A 20,674-nucleotide genomic window follows, 5' to 3' on the forward strand; every position below is an offset into this window, starting at 1 on the left:
TATGCAATATGCATCATAACAAAATTAGACAGGTGCATAAATGTGGGCAGATCTGGGGACCTGGGTTCGATTCCCGGGTCCTCCCTGCGTGGAGTTTGCATGTTCTCCCCGTGTCTGCGTGGGTTTCCTCCGGGGGCTCCGGTTTCCTCCCACAGTCCAAAGACATGCAGGTTAGGTGCATTGGCGATCTTAAATTGTCCCTTGTGTGTGCTTGGTGTGTGGGTGTGTTTGTGTGTGTCCTGCGGTGGGTTGGCACCCTACCCGGGATTGGTCCCTGCCTTGTGCCCTGTGTTGGCTGGGATTGGCTCCAGCAGACCCCCGTGACCCTGTGTTCGGATTCAGCGGGTTGGAAAATGGATGGATGGATAAATGTGGGCACCCCAACAGAGATATGACATCAATACTTAGTTGAGCCTCCTTTTGGCCTCTAGACGCTGTCCTCTTATAGCCTCTGATGAGTGTCTGATTCTGGATGGAGGTCTTGTTGACCATTCTTCATACAAAATCTCTCCAGTTCAGTTCAATTTGATGGACAGCCTGCTTCAAATCATCCCATAGATTGTCGATGATATTCAAGTCAGGGGACTGTGACGGCCATTCCAGAACATTGTACTTCTCCCTCTGCATGAATGCCTTTGTAGATTTCCAACTGTGTTTTGGGTTATGGTCTTGTTGGAATATCCAACCCCTGCGTAACTTCAACTTTGTGACTAATGCTTGAACATTATCCTGAAGAATTTGTTGATATTGGGTTGAATTCATGCGACCCTCAACTTTAACAAGGGCCCCAGTCCGTGAACTAGCCACACAGCCCCACAGCATGATGGAACCTCCACCAAATTTGACAGTAGGTAGCAGGTGTTCTTCTTGGAATGCGGTGTTCTTCTTCCGCCATGCAAAGCACTTTTTGTTCTGACCAAATAACTCAATTTGTGTCTCATCAGTCCAAAGCACTTTGTTCCAAAATGAATCTGGCTTGTCTAAATGAGCATTGGCATACAACAAGCGACTCTGTTTGTGACGTGAGTGCAGAAAGGGCTTCTTTCTCATCACCCTGCCATACAGATGTTGTTTGTGCAAATTGCGCTGAATTGTAGAACGATGTACAGATACACTATCTGCAGCAAGATGTTCTTGCAGGTCTTTGGAGGTGATCTGTGGGTTGTCTGTCACCATTCTCACAATCCTGCTCATATGCTGCTCCTGTATTTTTCTTGGCCTGCCAGACGTGCTGGGTTTAACAGCAACTGTGCCTGTGGCCTTCCATTTCCTGATTCCATTCCTTACAGTTGGAACTGACAGTTTAAACCTCTGAGATGGCTTTTTGTAGCCTTCCCCTAAACCAGGAGACTCAACAATCTTTGTTTTCAGATCTTTTCAGATCTTTCTATGTGAATTTCCCCTTGGGATTAATAAAGTATCTATCTATCTATCTATCTATCTATCTATCTATCTATCTATCTATCTATCTATCTATCTATCTATCTATCTATCTATCTATCTATCTATCTATCTATCTATCTATCTATCTATCTATCTATCTATCTATCTATCTATCTATCTATCTATCTATCTATCTATCTATCTATCTATCTATCTATCTATCTATCTATCTATCTATCTATCTATCTATCTATCTATGGAGAGTTGCTTTGAGGATCCCATGCTGTCACTCTTCAGAGGAGAGTCAAAGGGAAGGAAGCACAACTTGTAATTGACCACCTTAAATACCTTTATATCTCATGATGGACACACCTGTCTATGAAGTTCAAGGCTTAACGAGCTCATCACACCAAGTAATCAGCATTGAGCAGTGACAGGCATTCAAATAAGCACAATGACAAGGGGACCACATTTGTGCACAGCCAGTTTTCACATTTGATTTAATTTCATACAACTAAATACTGCTTCACTAAAAATCTTTGTTCGGAAAACACCACAGTGCTCAGATGTTCCTAGGAAATGAAAGACATACCACTGTTATCTTTTTTGTTGACAGGAGAGTCAATTATTATGCAGGCTGACAGGGGTTCACAAACTTTTTCATATGACTGTTAAACATTTACTCACCCAAAATATTAGAAGCACCAGCGAAACTTCCATCAGACTTCCACTCAAGATGTAAACGTATGACCGAAACGCGGTCCCGTACTTTTGCTGCCATCTGGTGGGTTATAGCTAAACCCAGGCGTGTGGTTCGTATGGAATGCTGCCGCTTGTGCTAAAGAAAAATATGGCGAGCAGAAGTAACCACCACCCATACAAGCACTTGCTATAGGTGGTTAGTTACACTGACCACCACCCTATAAAAAGATACATGATGATTTTTACAGAAGTAATGGAGCCATTAAGTCCTGCATGATCAAAAACAACGGGCGGTCCTCATTTTAATAGGGTCAATGACTCTTAACCCCCATTGCTAAAATAGAATGTTCAGGTTGGACTGACACACACACACTCACTCACAGGGATGTAAGGAACACTGCAGGGCCAATTGTTTGAGCTGCTCAGCCAGAAACAGATGGGCATTACTCAGCACCAAGACGCGCTACAATAATGAAGGCTTTTCTAGATGAGTAATTTCTTTGAGAATATGATGGAGAATATTATTTTGTTTCAGCAAGACATGAGTCTTCCATTTCATTCCACATAATAAAATCCTGTCGTACTACAAATCCCAGCCTTACTTACGGAAAGTCATGTGGTGACCTCATTCAGATTTTTTCATTTTTTGTTTTCTTTTTCAGTCCTTCAGGCTGCACATTCTGGGGCAAAAAACCCTGGTCTAGGACCCGCAAGATCATCTGGCAGGTGGGCATGCTGCTCGGGGCTCCAGTGGTCATCTCTCTTATTGCCGGCATCGCCATCCCTGTAATAATCGTTGGGATACCAATCTACATGGGACGAAAGGTAGGAGTTTTTCTCTGGGCACTTCCTTGTGCTTCTTTCTGTAAGTCATGAGTTTGAGTAAGGACATAAGTAAGGATAATCACAGCAGAACCGCAGTAACGTGTGTCGTAGCAGTGGGATAGTTAGTGGGGGGGGAAGGGGGGAGGTATGTGAAGTCTCCTCTTGAGTGAATCCAAGTCATGGCATCTTTGGTCTCTGCTTTAGAAGTTAACTTAGTCCCTCGTCTTCCCTCTTCATTTTTCGGGAGACTCTTGAATCCGACCCCGCCAGTACCGTAACCGAGATGAGCTTGGCAGATGAGGACAAATACACATGAAGCAAGGGGATGGTGAGAAGTGTTCAAGTGCTTTTATTAAAACAGTCAAGCGATGGTGTTCAAAAAGTGCAGTGCTCGAAATGTTCCGTAAATAACTTGTGTACCATACGCCCTTGTGTAAGACGCGCACCCTAATTTTTACAAAGAAAATCGCGAAAACCGTTTTCCCCGTGTATGACGTGCGTTGTGATTGTATAAGAAGCGTTTAGGGCACGTTTTCCGCGTTTTGTCGCATTTCTTCCGTTGCGCCCGAGAGAGAGAGAGAGAGAGCGTGAGTGAGTAAGAGAGAGAGAGAGAGAGCGAGCGAGAAAGCCCAAGCAGAAGAAGTAAACATTACAGAAAAAAATTTCCTCGTGTATGACGCGCACCTGATTTTCTAATGCTAATTTTCAGGAAAAAATGTGCGTGTGGTACGCGCATAAATAAGGTATATATAAAATCCAACATCTGTCTGTCTGTCTGTATGTCTGTCCGCTTTTCACGAGAGAACTACTTAACGGATTTAGATTGAGTTTTTTTCTAGAATTTGCTTGAACAGTCCAGTTGATTTTGCGACTTCTCTCATTACACTATGTATCATAGTTCGCCTGTGGTATCGATTTATTTGTGCGAATCCGAGTGCGCCGAGTGGAGGGGGGCGGGGCCCTCCGCACTCACATACCAGCCTCGGGGCATATCTTTAATCCACTTAGCAAGCGAACGAGAGAACTACGCAACGGATTTAGATTGGGTTTTTTTCTAGAATTTGCTTGAACATTCTGGTTGATTTTGTGACTTCTCTCTTTGCGCTAAGAATCATAGTTCACTTGCAGGAGCGATACACTCGCGCAGAGGCTGCGGGCCGAGGGCAATGGGAAGCGTGACGTCAGGAGTGGTGAGCTGGGCGAGGCCCTCCTCACTGTCCTGTTTCACTTCTACGCTGGTGGAGCCGCGGAGGACGGCTAGTAATCCATAAAAACAAAGGTAAGGTGGAGGTTAAAATTTCAGATAAATAAATCCGTTAAAATCAGAGGTCAGAACACAGGCAGGAAACTTCTTGAAAAATGGCCAGGGAGGACAGAAAAAACAAAAAAACTCCAGACAGTTGGAGAAAAAATAAAATCTTCAGGGGTACCGAGGTCACGAGACCACCCAGCCCCCTCTAGGCATTCTACCTAACATAAATGACCTCAGTCAGTCCTCGTTGTATTCAGGGTTCTCATGGAAGGACTTGATGATGGAGGTCATGTGGACTTCTGGCCAGGTAAACATACATATTAGTCAAAAAGGCACTATATAAATAAAATTTATTATAATTATTATTACATATTATTATCTCTCTATTATATAAAAAAATGTTTTGACGCGATGAGATTTTTTAGGAGACGAGACGTTTTGGAAAAGATTTTTTCAAGTCCCGCGAGATGAGAATACGATATTTTTAAAAGTCATGCTCTCCTAGCAACCATTTTCAAACAAGACCGCGGTCCTCTCACCTCTCAGTCTTGTGAATGCTTTTGTCAGACACACTTCCTGTGCTCTCAGCTTTTATAAATTTTAAAGTTTTCCTCATGTTAAGTTCCCAATTAAAGAAGATGTATTATGTCCAAATCTTATTTGGAGAATTTCATCCTGAAGGGTTATCAACAGAAGAAATGAGTACACGGGCAATCCTAGCACCGAGAAACGATGAAGTCAAATGAATTAACGTGAAAAATGTCGATCGGTTACACGGCAGATTGGTTAAATGTGTATCAGTAGACTCTGCTGAAAGAGTTGGTGGTGATGGTGTGGAAGATGAAAACAACAACTTACAATATCACGAAGAATATCTACAACTGTTAACACTGTCCGGTCTTTAACCACACGAATTACTATTGAAAGACGGATGTATCCAAGATAGGTAATGTCGTACATTTTCAGGGGATAACATTAGACAACAAAGGAGATGTTGATATGCCATTCGTATTAAAACATTAACAGTTTCCTGTTAGAATAGCTTTTATAAAGACAATTAACAAATCACAGGGACAAACAATCGAAAAAAGTTGTTTTATTTAATAGAGAAAAAGAAACAAAATTCAATCACGGGCAGCTATACGTCGTGTGGATGCAAATGTAATACTTCACATGAAAATTAAAATCTGTTTAAATTGTACATCCACATCCCCATACGCGAGCGGCCGAACTGCAAAGAGACTAGAATGTAGTGCTGGCCAGGGGGTTGGCGAGCGAAGCAAGCAGGGGGCAAAGCCCTCTAGTTAATAATAATAATGTCAGTTTCTCTTGCATTTAGTACAACACAATGGCACAGAGAACAAAACCAGTGCATTGTGCCAGTTTTCAGTTCATTCAGCAGCTGACAAAGTACAAGTTGACGCATAAATGGGATGTCATTGTGCTATGGAAGCCTTCTAAATGAACCACAGTAAGGGGAATGGGTCTCTAAAAACCCGTACAAAAGGCCAGACCTGCCCTCATTTTGTGAAATTGCATAACAAAAAAACACTTGGTGTAGTCGTCAGGATTTGCACTGTGGATGGATGGAGTGTAGTGTAGTGGTGGTGGTGCTGCACAGAAGCTGAAGGTTAAGTGAGAGAGAGAGAGAGAAAACTCGGCTTATGTCAGCAGGAGTGGAGTTCTTACAGGGATACGAGGATATGAGTTCTGTTATTGCTCACGGCATAGAAGAAGTCTGCTTATACAGGTCGCTAGGGTTAAATGCATGGGGTTCAGAATGGACAATGATACAGGTGAGAGGTTACGGGTAGCAGGTATATGGCCGATTTTGACATTTCTTCCTATTCCCCCACTGAGAAGAGAAACTATGAGATTAGTTGGTACCTTTCATGTTAGGTGATCTGATAACTTGGTAAAGCAGTGGCCCAATTCGTAACAATAAATACATAATATTCTCAAACTCGCTAAATCCAATTCAGGGTCATAGCAGCAGCAGTCATGAAATGCAGGAATTAACCCTAAACAAGGTCTCAGTCAACTGTAGGGTGGAAAGGAACCGAAAAGGCACCAGCCCATCACAGGGTCCACAGGGCTCACTCATGAAACCCCCCCAAGAACGTCAGCTTAATCACTGCTAGTGACACATCAGCTTTGAGGTCCATTCCAGCAGTAGGAAGGCCAGTATGATCAAAGTGACAGTGAGTGGCATCAGAATGGGAAGGACTCGTCAGCAGCCAATCACAACTGGCAGTTTAAACAATACATGGGGTCAAATGAAGATAATTCAAATATGTACGGTGACGTTTTGTGTTCCTCTCCATTTTGAAATGTGTTGCAGGTCCACAGTCGATGTAAGAAAAACAGTATCTCAGGAAGCAAGCAGTACCTGACCGTAGCCAGTGGGGTCATCATGTCCGTCTTTGTGTCTCCTGTGATCGCCGCCGTCACTGTTGGTAAGAAATTGTTTGGGTTTTTTAGCCATTTTTCACGCTGTTAATTTTTTAAAAAGTTTTGTGTGCAGCCCCCTCTGAGGACATTGTCACAGGACAGGGACCAAGCAGATTCACTGTGTGTGGATGGTGGTCTATCTATCTATCTATCTATCTATCTATCTATCTATCTATCTATCTATCTATCTATCTATCTATCTATCTATCTGTCTGTCTGTCTGTCTGTCTGTCTGTCTGTCTGTCTGTCTACTGTATCTATCTATGGAATCCTCAAGAAACAGGCACATTTATTCTGAAGTCATCAGAACCACTGAAATTAATGTCAGGTGGTGTGTGATTTGGAAGGTGATTGGTTGTAACTGAGCAAGTTGATAACGGGTACCCTATGAGGCTCATCACTTATCCAAAGCAGGTATTTCACTGATTACAGAGTTGTGCTTTGGTTAATAACCTGTTGCTCAATACCTAAAAAATGTAAGAACTCATAATCGATGTCCTGGTACCACACTCATCATCAAGGAGTAGAAAATAGAAAAGTCCCCACCTTCAAATTCTTAGGAACGTGTATTACTGAGGACATCTCATGAATGACCAACACTATATCATTGGTTAAGAAGGTGCAACAGCAGCTTTATTTCCTCAGAACATTGAAAGAAATTCAATCTGTCTGAGCAGCGGTCGAGGTCTGTGATGGTCTGGGTTGGCTGCAGCTACCATAATCTCTTGAACCCGGGACTGTTGCTACTTATTTATTGAGATTGGTTGGGCAATGAGGACACTTAAAAACACAAGTACAGTGGAAAGTGTACAAATCCTTTTATTCTAAATCAGTCAAGGGTTCAAAAACCCCAAAGTTGAAGTGCAGATAGATAGATGTGAAAGGCACTATCTGATAGACAGACAGACAGACAGACAGACAGACAGACAGACAGACAGACAGATAGATAGATAGATAGATAGATAGATAGATAGATAGATAGATAGATAGATAGATAGATGTGAATACCACTATATAATAGATAGATAGATAGATAGATAGATAGATAGATAGATAGATAGATAGATAGATAGATAGATAGATAGATAGATAGATAGATAGATGTGAATACCACTATATAATAGATAGATAGATAGATAGATAGATAGATAGATAGATAGATAGATAGATAGATAGATAGATAGATAGATAGATGTGAATACCACTATATAATAGATAGATAGATAGATAGATAGATAGATAGATAGATAGATAGATAGATAGATAGATAGATAGATAGATAGATAGATAGATAGATAGATAGATAGATAGATAGAGTAGATACTGTATGGTGTGAACACACCCCAGAATGACTAAAAGGGAAGGAATCTTCTGCTTTGGCAGTCAGAGCCCCATTGAGGTGATATACAAGCATATTGCTGTTGGTGCAAATGACCTCCAGTGGTGTTTCTCCTGTTGAATAATTCATTGGCTGAAAGTCCTCAGTGTTGTTCTGTCACAGAGAGGATGTACAGAATTGTTCATAATAGCACTCGGTTTTGTTTTCATTCCCTCCTCCACTACGACCTCCAGGGGGTCCATAACTGATGTTGCCCTTTTAATCAGCTTGTTGATTTGGTGGTGCTCTCCCCATATTAAAGGACTATAGTCTCCTAAGGAAGAAGAGCCTGCTGTGCTCTTCTTTCACTAGTTTCTCTTAGTCCCAAGACAAGTCCAACCAGTCATTAATGCGGACCCCCAAGTACTTCAAGGAGTGGACCACCTTTACATCTAATCCTTAAACACCAGACATCGAGGCTCAGCGAAAGTCCATAAGCAGTTCCTTGGTGATGTTCAGTTCTTAAAGTTCTCCCCCGATTCCTCTCCTGGGTCTCATCCCCCTTATCAACACACCCCATAAGCGTTTTAAGTTTGTACCTGTTTTTTTGCAGGTTATTTTAATAAACTGTTTTTTATAAATTTAGCCCAGACTGTGTTTATATTTTCATGCTGCTCATGTCGATGTTCACATTTATGTTATACTGGGAGCTACCACTAAACTTCATTGCACGAGCCATTGTGCAGTGTCATTAAAGGCTGTTCTCTTCTAATGTTTAGTAATCATTTAGGATTTTTAGAATGTTTTTTCAGTGTAATATTGATGTATATAATTTGTAAATACAGCTTGAAATAGTTACATTTAATGAAGTTTTATTTCCTGGGTTTGATGTGCCAGCAGGTAGTGATTCTAACTGGGCCTGATGCTTTCCACTTTCTGTATTTTTTGATCTTCCTTTCTATGAAGGCGTTGGTGTCCCGCTGATGATGACTTACGTGTACGGTGTGGTGCCCATGTCTCTCTGTCGGAATGGTTGGTGTGGAGCACAGAATGAACAAGCAGAGCCGGGGAAGATCCAACTGGAAGACCTCGGTAAGCAGTGGCCACTATGGCTCCAGCAGGCCTCAATAAGCACCTTGGAACTTGGGGATCATGGCAGCTTAGTTGGGCCCATCTTCTAGACTGGCATGAAATGGCTAGGGTAACAGAATTTACAGCTGCTTAAGATGATTTTCGTGTATTTTGAATATTTTTCCTCCTTCTGTTTTCTTGAAATGTAATTTTTATTTGTTTTCAGGTTCCAGTTCACATCTCCATGATGATACCATCCAGTGTTAGCGTCACACTTATTTCTAGTGGTGGGGAGAAATAATCGATTCATGTGCAAATCATAATTCTGAGATAAATCGTGCAAGAGAAAGAGGCACTCTAGAGGAAACCTCAAATACCATAATTCTGCAATTCATTATGAATTTTTCTCGTCAATCGCTATCGTAACAACCTATTTTATGATCAGAAAGATCAGCATCAAAGCTGTATATATTACTGAAATGTTATAGAATAGTTTGGGTAACATGGGTGCAAAGCCTGCTGATGCTCACATCAAAATTTTTATTTTTGCCTGACACCTAAAGATGTGTCTAACTGCAGCCTACAATACCTATAACGTAGGTCATGTAAGGCCCACACCATCAGTCATGAAACCCCCTTTGATTCAGATAGCCCTCCCATAACCCTAATCTTAACCATAGTGTAATGTGATGTTCGTTTCGTGACTGACCCTGAGGGGGTTTCATGATGTTCAGGCATTGTGTGACTGACCACATACTTACTGCGGTCTGCAGTTACACTCTTTTGGACACCTATGGGGCTTCGTACCTTTTTAAATAAACATACCTGAAAAAGTTCTACAGTTCTCGTTGACCTTATTCTGTCTCCACTGCTGTGGTAGAAACTAAGAAACCAACATATTAATTAAATAGATAGGACAAGTTTGATGAAACCTCTGATTTAGTAATCAGGCAGGAGGAAGCTTGTCCATCGTGTCTTTTATTATTTACTCTACAGCAAATACTGAAGAGGGAGCATTCATCACAGTAGGTCAAAAAAGTAAGGGCAGAGGTCCGCTTTATGAACAACTGAATTTACATAACAGAGCTGATTAATGCATATGTGTACTCTGATTGGTTCATCGATTTACACCCAAATAACTTATCCAAAATACAAGTCTCTTGTATGACGCTCTTCTCATATTTCTTAGGTTCAGCTATTACCCTAGAAATCGCTATGTATGTGACAGCTGTCCAGTCTTGTTGTTTATAGGACATCTGCTGATCTCTTAATTCATCTCCTGGTACATTTTCTGTGTGACATCAACCTTCCTCCTAGTGCATTCTTGACTTTAATTTACTTAACCATTTCACTAGCTCTCTTCATGACAAATAAATACTCAAATATTTCAATGTGCACTTCAAATCAAAGTACTTAACTATTGTTACCTCCAAATTATTCTCTCACAGTGCCCATTGCCTCTTCTTGCCTGTGGGGTCCGAGATAACATCTCTGTATCACTCCTCACCTCTTTGAGCCAACACATCTCAGGATGTACCCAGGGCCGTTTTAACAGCATCACAGGCTCCTGGGGAAAAGTAGTGCACTGGGACCTCTGGTTTGACAGCAAAACACAAACACACATAGGCATCAGAAACATCGTGGGCCCCTTTGCTCCTTGGGCCCCTGGCCAGTGCGCATTGTGTTAAGATCCTTTTCCTTGTCTTCTTAGAGAGTAAAGGCTGGGGCGCTGTCATAAGGCAGGACCTGTTAAAGCCCATTGCGGCACTTCTTGTGTGATTTTGGGCTACACAAAAATAAATTGTATTGTATTGTATTGTATTGTATTGTATTGTATTGTATTGTAAGATGGCCCATTGTGTACCCAGTCCCTGAACGACATGCTTAGTCAAACGGACTTTTGTGAGCATTGTAACTTGTGAGTGTTTCTCTTTCTCAGCCTGCGAAGCGCCTGTGTGTTTCTCTTTCTCTGGTCCGATCTGTCAACGTCACACAGTTTTCAGTTTTGGGAAACTTGTTTGCTGTGTCAGCGTTACAAATTGACAGGATAGTGCAGAAAGAAGAAAAAAGACAAATGTTAACAAACTATATATATAAAAATCAATGTGTCTGTGTGTGTGTATGTTCCAGCATCATTTCCGAACGACTGGACTGATTTTCATGAAACTTGGTACACATGTTTCTCATTGGTTGGCTAAAAATCGACCCTGACCCACCCTCTTCTGGGTAGGATGGGTGGTCTTGTATGCATGTTATCATTCAGTTGACACTCAGAATGACCACCAGAGGGCGAACTGGAGGTGTCTGCCAGCATTCTTTATGTTTGTGCACCACCGCGCCCCCCCTGTTGCTTTTGCAATTAAATAGAGTTGGCCGGTTCTGAGCGTCAACTGGATGATAACATTCATATAAGACCACAAGACAAACACATTAGTGAGTCTTCACTGTTTGTTAATTTATTTTTATTTTTAAAGTTGTGTTTTTTTAATGATATTTTTCTCAAACAATTAAAAAAACAAACACTTTATTCTCTTCCCTTGCAATGCTGGGTATTTCAGCTATGTTAGCTAGTGATTAATAATAAAATGCACATGTTGTTACACATTTTGTTTTAGTGTTATTAATATTAATCAATCATTAACGACTTTAGAGTCGCCAATGTTTGGTAACCTTCATCCTTCCTTAAACAATAAATACATCTATCCATCCATTATCCAACCCGCTGAATCCGAACACAGGGTCACGGGGGTCTGCTGGAGCCAATCCCAGCCAACACAGGGCACACGGCAGGAACCAATCCTGGGCAGGGTGCCAACCCACCGCAGGACACACACACACACACCAAGCACACACTAGGGCCAATTTAGAATCACCAATCCACCTAACCAGCATGTCTTTGGACTGTGGGAGGAAACCCATGCAGACAAGGGGAGAACATGCAAACTCCACGCAGGGAGGACCCAGGAAGCAAACCCAGGTCCCCAGATCTCCCAACTGTGAGGCAGCAGCGCTACCCACTGCGCCACCGTGCCGCCCCAATAAATGCATGAACAGGCTAAACTGCAGCCTTCACATTGACATCGAATCATCTGTGGCCAGGGTCATCTTAACAGCATTATAGGCCCCTGGGAAAGGCAGTGCATTGGGCACCCTACCCACACAACCACTCAGCAAGTCACAACATACATAGAGTAGCATGGGGCCCCTGCAGAGGTGTGACCAGAACATCATGTGTGGGATGGCATTTGGCTTGTCTGGTGGGCAAAAAATATCCATCCATCCATCCCCATTTTTGTAGGGGGTCAAATAATAATAACAACATAGAATCATAACCTATTGTTCAATAAAATTAACAGAGGCAATGGAACTTGTATTATTATTTTTTGTGAACAAATATAGAACTACATCTACAAGGTAAATATCAGTAAAGTCAAATGTGTACAACATATGAGAACGAGAACAGAAACGTGGCTTATTGTAGTCATGGGAGGCTATAGGACATCGGTTTCCAGTGTTTAACCCTGGATATTATCTACAAGACCAGTCTGCGGTTACTCTTGACAAATTCTGAAATAAATTCATTCACGTCTAGATTTTCTGTGATGTTTTTCTCATGTGCCAGAAAGACTAAATTTCTCTTCCTTGAATGCAGCATTGTTCGGCGGAGTGGAGTGAGAATGCGGGTTCAAAGTAGAGAAAGAGCTTTCGCATGCAGCTGAAGACACACCAATGATGAGTGCTGTGATGCAGACATGGCTCTGACGTGCGGGATACTAGACGCGTGTTTGTGGAAGCCGCCACCATCTTTTTCTACAGCTTTTTTCCAATTAGTGTAGCCGTGTTTGGTGAATATGTCCTCACGGTCCGAATTGGAAACACTAAATTTGCGGCAGGCAAAGCAAAAGCTGCCATCACGGACAACAGAATATTCAAGCCATGGTCGAGACTGATACCAGCTTGCACTGAAACATCTGAGTGTCTTTCCGAATGCGCGCTTGGGATAATTAATTAAAATGGGCTGGGATGGGCTATCCATATTTAAGTCAGGCAGACCGGACTGTATATTTTGTTGAAGGCAGAGGTTTGGAGTACCCGACACGGGTGCAGAGCTGGAGGATTGTGTAGGCTTATCTACATCTTTTGGAGTTTCAGTTCCAGACGTGGGTGTGCTGTGCTCCGTGTTGGTAGCAGCGGTGCTGGGCTCAACCGTGGAGCCAGCAGCTTGCGGAGGGACAGAGGTTGAAGATGTCTGCTTTTTAATAAGCCACCTATGCATAGCCTTTGGTGTTACCAACCAGAAAATAAAAGAAGAATGGAATTTATACGCTGTTTTAATTAAAGAATGCAGTCAACAGGTTCAAAACGTGCGGCGAAGTGAACTGTGAGCAGCACGGTGCCGGTCTAGTGGAGGAGACACTGACGGATACGCTCCAAATTCAAACGGGCCGATTGGAAAGCAACTCAGTTTTGAAAATCAAATGTTATTCTTCTCCAGGGTTTTCATTGGACAGACAGAGCATTTCGCAGGGTGGGCACGGCTTGTCTCTGGGGGGCGGGGGGGGCAGTGCCCACGCCAGCCCCCCCGTGGTCACGCCTCTGGGCCCCTGTGTTTGTGGGGCCTTCGGGCAACTGCCTTAAGTGTTAAGATGGCGCTGTCTGTGACTTATTTTTTTCTCTTTTGTTGACCATAAGTTAAAGATAACTTGTGAGTCCGCTTGCTTATTATGTGGATTCATATTTAACTTTTTATTTTTTGTAAGTACTCAGAGTCCTTTTTAATTCTGTGTCAAATCACGATTATCCAAGGCAATGTGGACCAAAGCCATGTTGGATAGCTGAAAACTCGAATAATGCGGATGGCCGATGTAATGGCGACATTGTGTAGAGAAGGTGGGGACGGACACAGAGAGTGAGATCAGCGTGGTGTCACCAGGAGAGTACACCGGTCACAGTGGTTAGAGACAGGGCTGATGAATGGAGGTCTCCATTTAGTTAAGTGCCCACCTCTGAGCCAGAGAAACACAAGTTTAGAGCTCACCACAGAGCAAATCTTTGCACTGAAGATGCTTCGTGTGAGCCTACAGCAATTCAATTTTCAATAAGGTTGGGATTTATATTGTGGATGGGTGCACAAGAAGATAAGGGCTGACACGGAGGGAGACGGAGATCAGCTGGCGTCACCAGAGGAGCACACCGGTTGTGGTGGTCAGAACTCTCTAGTTAGGGTCACAGCGTAAAGTGCTTGCCTCTGACCCAGAGAACGTGGGTTCACACTTCCCACTGGTTGTTCCCCACAGCGCTCTGAAATGAGCACAACATTCGTAAGTGACTGAAACAGTAGAGCACGTGTGTACACAGTCAACGCTGGCCACACACTGGCAATACCTAAAGGGGTGGAGCTGGGGAGTGGTGAGTGGGTCACGCCCATATTCCCACAGTCACCGCCTCCTCGCCCACCCACTTTGTATTCTGGTAAAGGACTGCAAGTGCCATGAGGAAATGCTGGGGCACAAACCTGGTTTGATCAAACTGAACAAAATAAACACAAAATGAATGCTATGGACACAAAATAGAACAAAAGGGTCCAAAACTAAGAGAGAAGCTTTCAGGCTTTGTAATTCCTAGAATACAATCCAGAATTATTTAGAATTAGTGCTACTCAGAGTGGAACATCTCTTCTGGCATCTGTGGGATTTAGAGGTGGTGGTGGATTCAACCTCGCGGAGTATGTTCTCAGCACTGCAGAGGAAACAGAAGAGGACAAAGTTAGTGCCAGCACCCCCTCTCGACCCTGGGTGGTAGTACACACCTGAAGCTAAGTATACTCAGGCCTGGACCATCTAGGAAGAAACTAGGATTATTACTGGAAGAGGTGTTGGTGAAACCAGAAGGGGGGCGCATACCCTGTGGTCTACATGTATATCCCAATACCCCAGAGCAGTGATGGGCACACTGTGTTATAAAAATGGCACCGTCCTTTGGATGACATGTAAAACCAAAGTCTTGACTCCCGGTGGTCATTCATAATCCCAGGGCATTTTTCAAAATGAGTAGGGTTTATCCCGGGGTCGTGGCTAAATTGCCCATCATGGCCTCATTCATTCTGGCCCCCAAATCACCATCTGTCTGTAACTGGCTATCTCTCTAGCCCTTTTACCACCTAATAGCTAATGTGTGCTGAGCATACTGGTGCAATAATGGCTGCTGTCACATCACAATGTTACAGATTGGTGCTGGGTGAAGTGGTGTAAAGCACTTTAAGAAGCGGGAAAAGTGCTATAACAATGTAATTAATTTATTATTATTATTATTATTGGGCGGCATGGTGGCGCAGTGGTTGCGCTACTGCCTCGCAGTTAGGAGTCCCGGGTTCGCTTCCCGTGTCCTCCCTGCGTGGAGTTTGCATGTTCTCCCCGTGTCTGCGTGGGTTTCCTCCGGGCGCTCCGGTTTCCTCCCACAGTCCAAAGACATGCAGGTTAGGTGGATTGGCGATTCTAAATTGGCCCTAGTGTGTGCTTGGTGTTTGTGTGTGTCCGCACCCTGCCTGGGATTGGTTCCTGCCTTGTGCCCTGTGTTAGCTGGGATTGGCTCCAGCAGACCCCCCGTGACCCTGTGTTCGGATTCAGCGGGTTGGAAAATGGATGGATGGATGGATTATTATTATCTCTCTATTATCAAAAAAAAATCTTGGGAGCGAGATGAGGGAGACGAGACGTGATCTTCTCGGAAGACATCTTTGACGTCCCGCGAGACAAAAGGACAGCTGCTGTACAGGCTTTTGAATGATCGACGCGCAGCGTGACAAGCAGAACACGCAGCTTGCCAGCAGCAGCGGCAATCCAGTAGATGATCCGAATGGTTCTTCTTAGCGTGCGATCAGCCCTTCCCTCTTCATAACGTGAGCGTCAGATACACGAATTGACAAAAGGACAGGTGCTGTACAGGCTTTTAAATGATTGACGTGTAGCACGAAAAGAGGAAAGACAGCAGATGACCCAAAAGCATCTCCTTAGCGTGCGTTTAGCCCCCCCTTCACAACGTGAGCAGCGTAATACAACCTGCGAGAAAGAGATTTAACCAAACCCGGGGCCGGAAATAAAGGACAAAGAGTAGATGACAAAGTAGAACATTGTAAAGAATTAAAAAATGTTGGCGCTATACACATGCACAGCAGGTTAGAGATAATGTAAGTACAAAAATTCTAAAGTCTCAAAAAAAGGATAGGAAAGATCGCATTAGCGCAAACAAATGGAAATTATTACTCGTGAAATAATGGAACAGCGAAAAGAGGTTGAATATATTGTTTGGATTTAAAATTTAAGTCGGAACCTTGTAGATCGTATAATTCATGTTGCCAGCGAGAATTAAAAGATTCCAAAAACGTTGTTGCAGTATGAAGTCCTGTGAGATGGAGACTTTTAACATGAGATTCTTTCAAGTCACGCCCTACTTACAACTATTTTCAAGCAAGACCACAGTCATCTAACCTCTCAGTCGTGTCAATGCTTTTGTCAGACACACTTCCTGCATTCTCAGCTCTTATAAATTTTATCAGGACAATCATTTTATACGTTCGAGATGACACGTCAACGACAAAGCAAAGAAGAAAGAGCATGGAGAAACATTCGAGAAAGTCGTTCTATTTATTAGAGAGAAAGAAACGATATTCACTCACAGGCAGTTGTACGGTGTGTTGTCACGATGTAAGTCCAAACACGGAATCAAAATTCAATGCAATCTCGAAGAAAAGTTAATTCCAAATATTGTTTTTACAAAAGTTTTAAAGTAGAAGTGAAAATAATGCATATGTAACAATTGCCATGAAAATAATAATCTCTTAAAATTGTATATATTCGGGAAACCAAACCCAGGGGTGGACAAGCGAAGCGGGCAGGGGGCGGAGCTCCCTACTTATTATTATAATTATTATTATTATTACTAGTCATTAAGCCCGTTACAATAATGGGCGCTAGAACAGTAGTGCATAAACATTAGTAGGAACAGTCTATATTAAATGGCAAGGGACTTTGACCTCATTCTTTTTGTGGTCGTATTTTTCTTTCTTTCTGCCTTTCTTTTGTTGATGTTTACTTGCTGAGCTGACCGTTCTTTGTGGGCTGCCACCGTGTATTGTATGTCTTTAATTATCTGTGACAGTAATACTGTCCGCTGGCTTGTACGTCCGTAATATACCTTTAATTTTCTTTGGCGGTAATACAGGCGTGTGCGTCGGTAATATGCCTTTAATCTCCTCTGACAGTAATACTGGCTTGTATGTGGCTGTAATATGCGTCACTGTATTGTGTGCTTTTAATTTCCTCTCGCAGTAATACTGGTTTGTATTTCCGTAAAACGCCTCTAACTTTCTCTGACAGTAATATCACGCATCGCACCGTGCCCCGCGCATGCGCACTTCACCAGAAGACACCCACACACGGACACCTGGACGCACACAGGGATTTTATTAAAGAGGATATACAGTATTGTCTGTGTAAAGCACTTTAAAAAATGAGAAAAGTGCTATATATATGTAATTAATTAATTCATTCATTCATTCATTTTTATTATTATTATTATTATTATTATTATTATTATTCCTCAGATGAGCCCAGAAAGTAATCCATAGACATGCATATGTGACAGGTTTGCCTTGAATAATGCGGAATCTTGGTAAATCAGGCAGTGGATAATTGAGATTCTACTGTAATTAAAAACAACTTTTGACATATACATAGACAATTTAAAACCATAGACCCATACACAGCTATCATTAATCCCATATTAAAATTCTCAAATGCAAAATTAGGGAAAGAAATCTCACATATAATTGTGTCTGCTTAGAGTTTGGTACTTGTCAATTTACATTCAACATGTTGGTAGTACGCCAAGAAAAAAAGGTTGAGTGCCCCAGCTCAGAGCTGTCACATGATATATGAACACATATTTGTCAATAATCTGCTATAGTTAAGCATTTGCTCTGAATAATAGGTCAGCTATTGTCCAAACTCAAGCCATGGATCTGCTGTTAGCAAAAACCAATACCATGCCCAGTCAGTTTTGTGGGGGCTTGGTCCAAATTGGACAACATTGGGGGGGGGGGGGGGGGGGGGGTGTCTTGGCTTAAAAACGTTTGTGAACTCCAGGTCTTCAGTTCAACCCGAGGTCACTGGAGCTGTAATGTAGCAGTGCCAACCATTATAAAAAAATTTGAAATGTCTTTATTTTTTACATCCAAAATATTTTTTGTGACAGAGTACTGTATTTAATTACAATTAAAGCATAGTCCCTTAGCCTGACAAAACTTTTTAAAAAATCTCTTCTATAGTGATTGACCACTGGACTGGCCATCCCAACCCCGCCATAAGTGAAAACAGCATCCATGAAGTGGTCACTCTGCCCAGCTCAACGAGAAGCCACCAGGAGAGGGAAAGTGCAAAGGAGAATGACAACCAGTCGGCCAGCACGGTGGCTTTGGCAGGGAGCATGTTCAGTGAGACTCAGGAAATGTCACTGAGGTACAGTAGCCTTAGGTGTTTCTATTTCTTGGAAGGGTTTAAGTAGACCTCCTTGATGGGGCAGTCCTTGGAGATATGTTCTGGTTAACTTTTGTACTTAGTCTGCTGTGTCTTCATTCATCTTGACCTTCCCAGCAGGCTGTCTTATCATTTTAATTTCAGCTATAAAAATACAATGTATTATTATTATTATTATTATTACAGTGGTAGCCTGCTTATCTGAGGTAATGTAGACCAATGCTATCTCGCATTTTCAGTTTAACTCTTTTAGGGTGGATGTCGATGTTTGTCGACATGTAGCCGTGAGGATGGATGTCAACTAATGGTGTCATTCAGGGGCAGAGGCACCAAAAAAAAACTAAACGTCGATGAAACTCACCATTATGTTATAGGTAGACTCTCTTTGCTCAGAGGACTGTTAGACTCATTGACCTGATCTTAAATCTCTGTGTATGTGAGTAGCGTAGAGTAAGCAGCATCTAGAATGGCATCGATATCGGGCAAGAGAGTGAAGTGACTGTGCAAACCAAAATACTCTTTGCATATTGTTTATTTATTTTTTGTGTGTTATTGCTGAATCGGACTCTGACTTATCAAACTCCGATTTTGATGCAAGTGATCTGGAGATCGAAAACGAAAGTCAGGTTCCTGCATCAGCTGATCAGTCCCCAGCTGAATGTAATGCTGGACACACTTGTCTCACTGACGTGCTTACGGCAAAGTTCGCCCTAGGAGGACCACACAGACGTAGATCTGAGGGAGGTGAACTGGCAACTGGACTTCATCAAATGACACAGCATGCTAGTGCAACACGACGAATTACCAGCCACTCGACAACGTCAAGCTGTTTTTTTTTCCAGAAAGTGCCTTTCAGCTTATGAGTGATGAGACAAAAAGGCATGTAATAAGTATATGAATTTATATACTGTAAGGACATGTCTCATAAATTAGTATTTTATATTGATTTATGTATGAAACCATTGTGTTGTGTGTTTCTCAGAAAACAGAGTCTTTTGGAAAAATATTCATCCCAAGGGCAAAAGGTAAAAAAATGAATACCTAATAGAGTTAAAATTATGGATATAAAAGATTTTGATCGTTTATATGGTACAGTATCACTTGCCAAAGTGTCACAGTGTTCCGCAGTCGCCTCAGCATCAGAATGTCGGCAGGTATAATGTCTTCTTGCTCTTCAATATGCAGGTGCATCTCAATAAATTAGAATATCATCGAAAAGTGAATTTATTTCAGTAATTCAATTAAAAAAAGTGAAACTCCTGTATTATATAGATTCATTACGCACAGTGATATATTTCAAGCGTTTATTTCTTTTCATTTTGCTGATTATGGCCTACAGGTAATGAAAACTCAAAATTCAGTATCTCAGAAAATTAGAATATTATATAAGACCAATAAAAAAAATATTTTTAATGCAGAAATGTTGGCCTACTGAAAAGTCTGTCCATGTAGGCCCTCAGTACTTGGCCCGGGTTTCTTTTGCGTGAATGACTGGCATGGAGGTGATCAGCCTGTGGCACTGCTGAGAAGTTATGGAAGCCCAGGATGCTTTGATCGCGGCCTTCAGCTCATCTGCCTTGTTGGCTCTGGTGTCTCTCATCTTCCTCTTGACAATACCCCTTAGATTCTCTATGGCATGGGTGGGCAATGTCGGTCCTGGAGAGCCGCAGTGGCTGCAGGTTTTTGTTCCAACCCAGTTTCTTAATGAGAATCAATTATTGCTGATGAAGCCCTTATTGCTTAAGTGGCATTTTGAGGCTTCATTTTAGTGGTCTCACTTGTTAAGGTTCCCCACCTTTAACTGCTTATTTCAGTCAAACAGCTGAATTCACTGTTTTAATGGCTCCTTATTAACAATAAGATGTAAATGACAAAGCAGCCAACAGTTCTCCATCTAGGTTGTTTTCATTTACATGTGTGTGTTCTTCAGGTTCTATTTGATTTAATAAAACACTCAATAGAAAATGTGACAGATTGAAAATTATCCTTTTTAGGCTTCAAATCATTTGTAGGATATCCTACGATATAAGAACCTTACATTGCAGAGCAACAAGCCACAAAATTAAATAAGGTCTGAGATTGACAAGGATTGGTTTCTAATTAAGCAATTGGGTTGGAATGGAAACCTGTAGCCACTGC

At 42.1% G+C, this 20,674-nt stretch overlaps 1 protein-coding gene across 1 annotated transcript in view; it reads left to right on the forward strand.

Moving 5' to 3' along the window:
- Positions 1-20,674, forward strand: part of si:ch211-278j3.3 (E3 ubiquitin-protein ligase RNF19A) — a 144,991-nt gene that overhangs the window by 118,909 nt on the left and 5,408 nt on the right. Inside the window, exons 5-8 of the mRNA XM_028796366.2 lie at positions 2,748-2,910; positions 6,504-6,618; positions 8,898-9,023; positions 18,328-18,517. Coding sequence (XP_028652199.2) covers positions 2,748-2,910; positions 6,504-6,618; positions 8,898-9,023; positions 18,328-18,517 — 594 coding nt within the window. The remainder of the gene's footprint in view (positions 1-2,747; positions 2,911-6,503; positions 6,619-8,897; positions 9,024-18,327; positions 18,518-20,674) is intronic.

This window comes from Erpetoichthys calabaricus, chromosome 3, assembly GCF_900747795.2.
Source record: "Erpetoichthys calabaricus chromosome 3, fErpCal1.3, whole genome shotgun sequence".
NCBI lineage: Eukaryota > Metazoa > Chordata > Cladistia > Polypteriformes > Polypteridae > Erpetoichthys > Erpetoichthys calabaricus.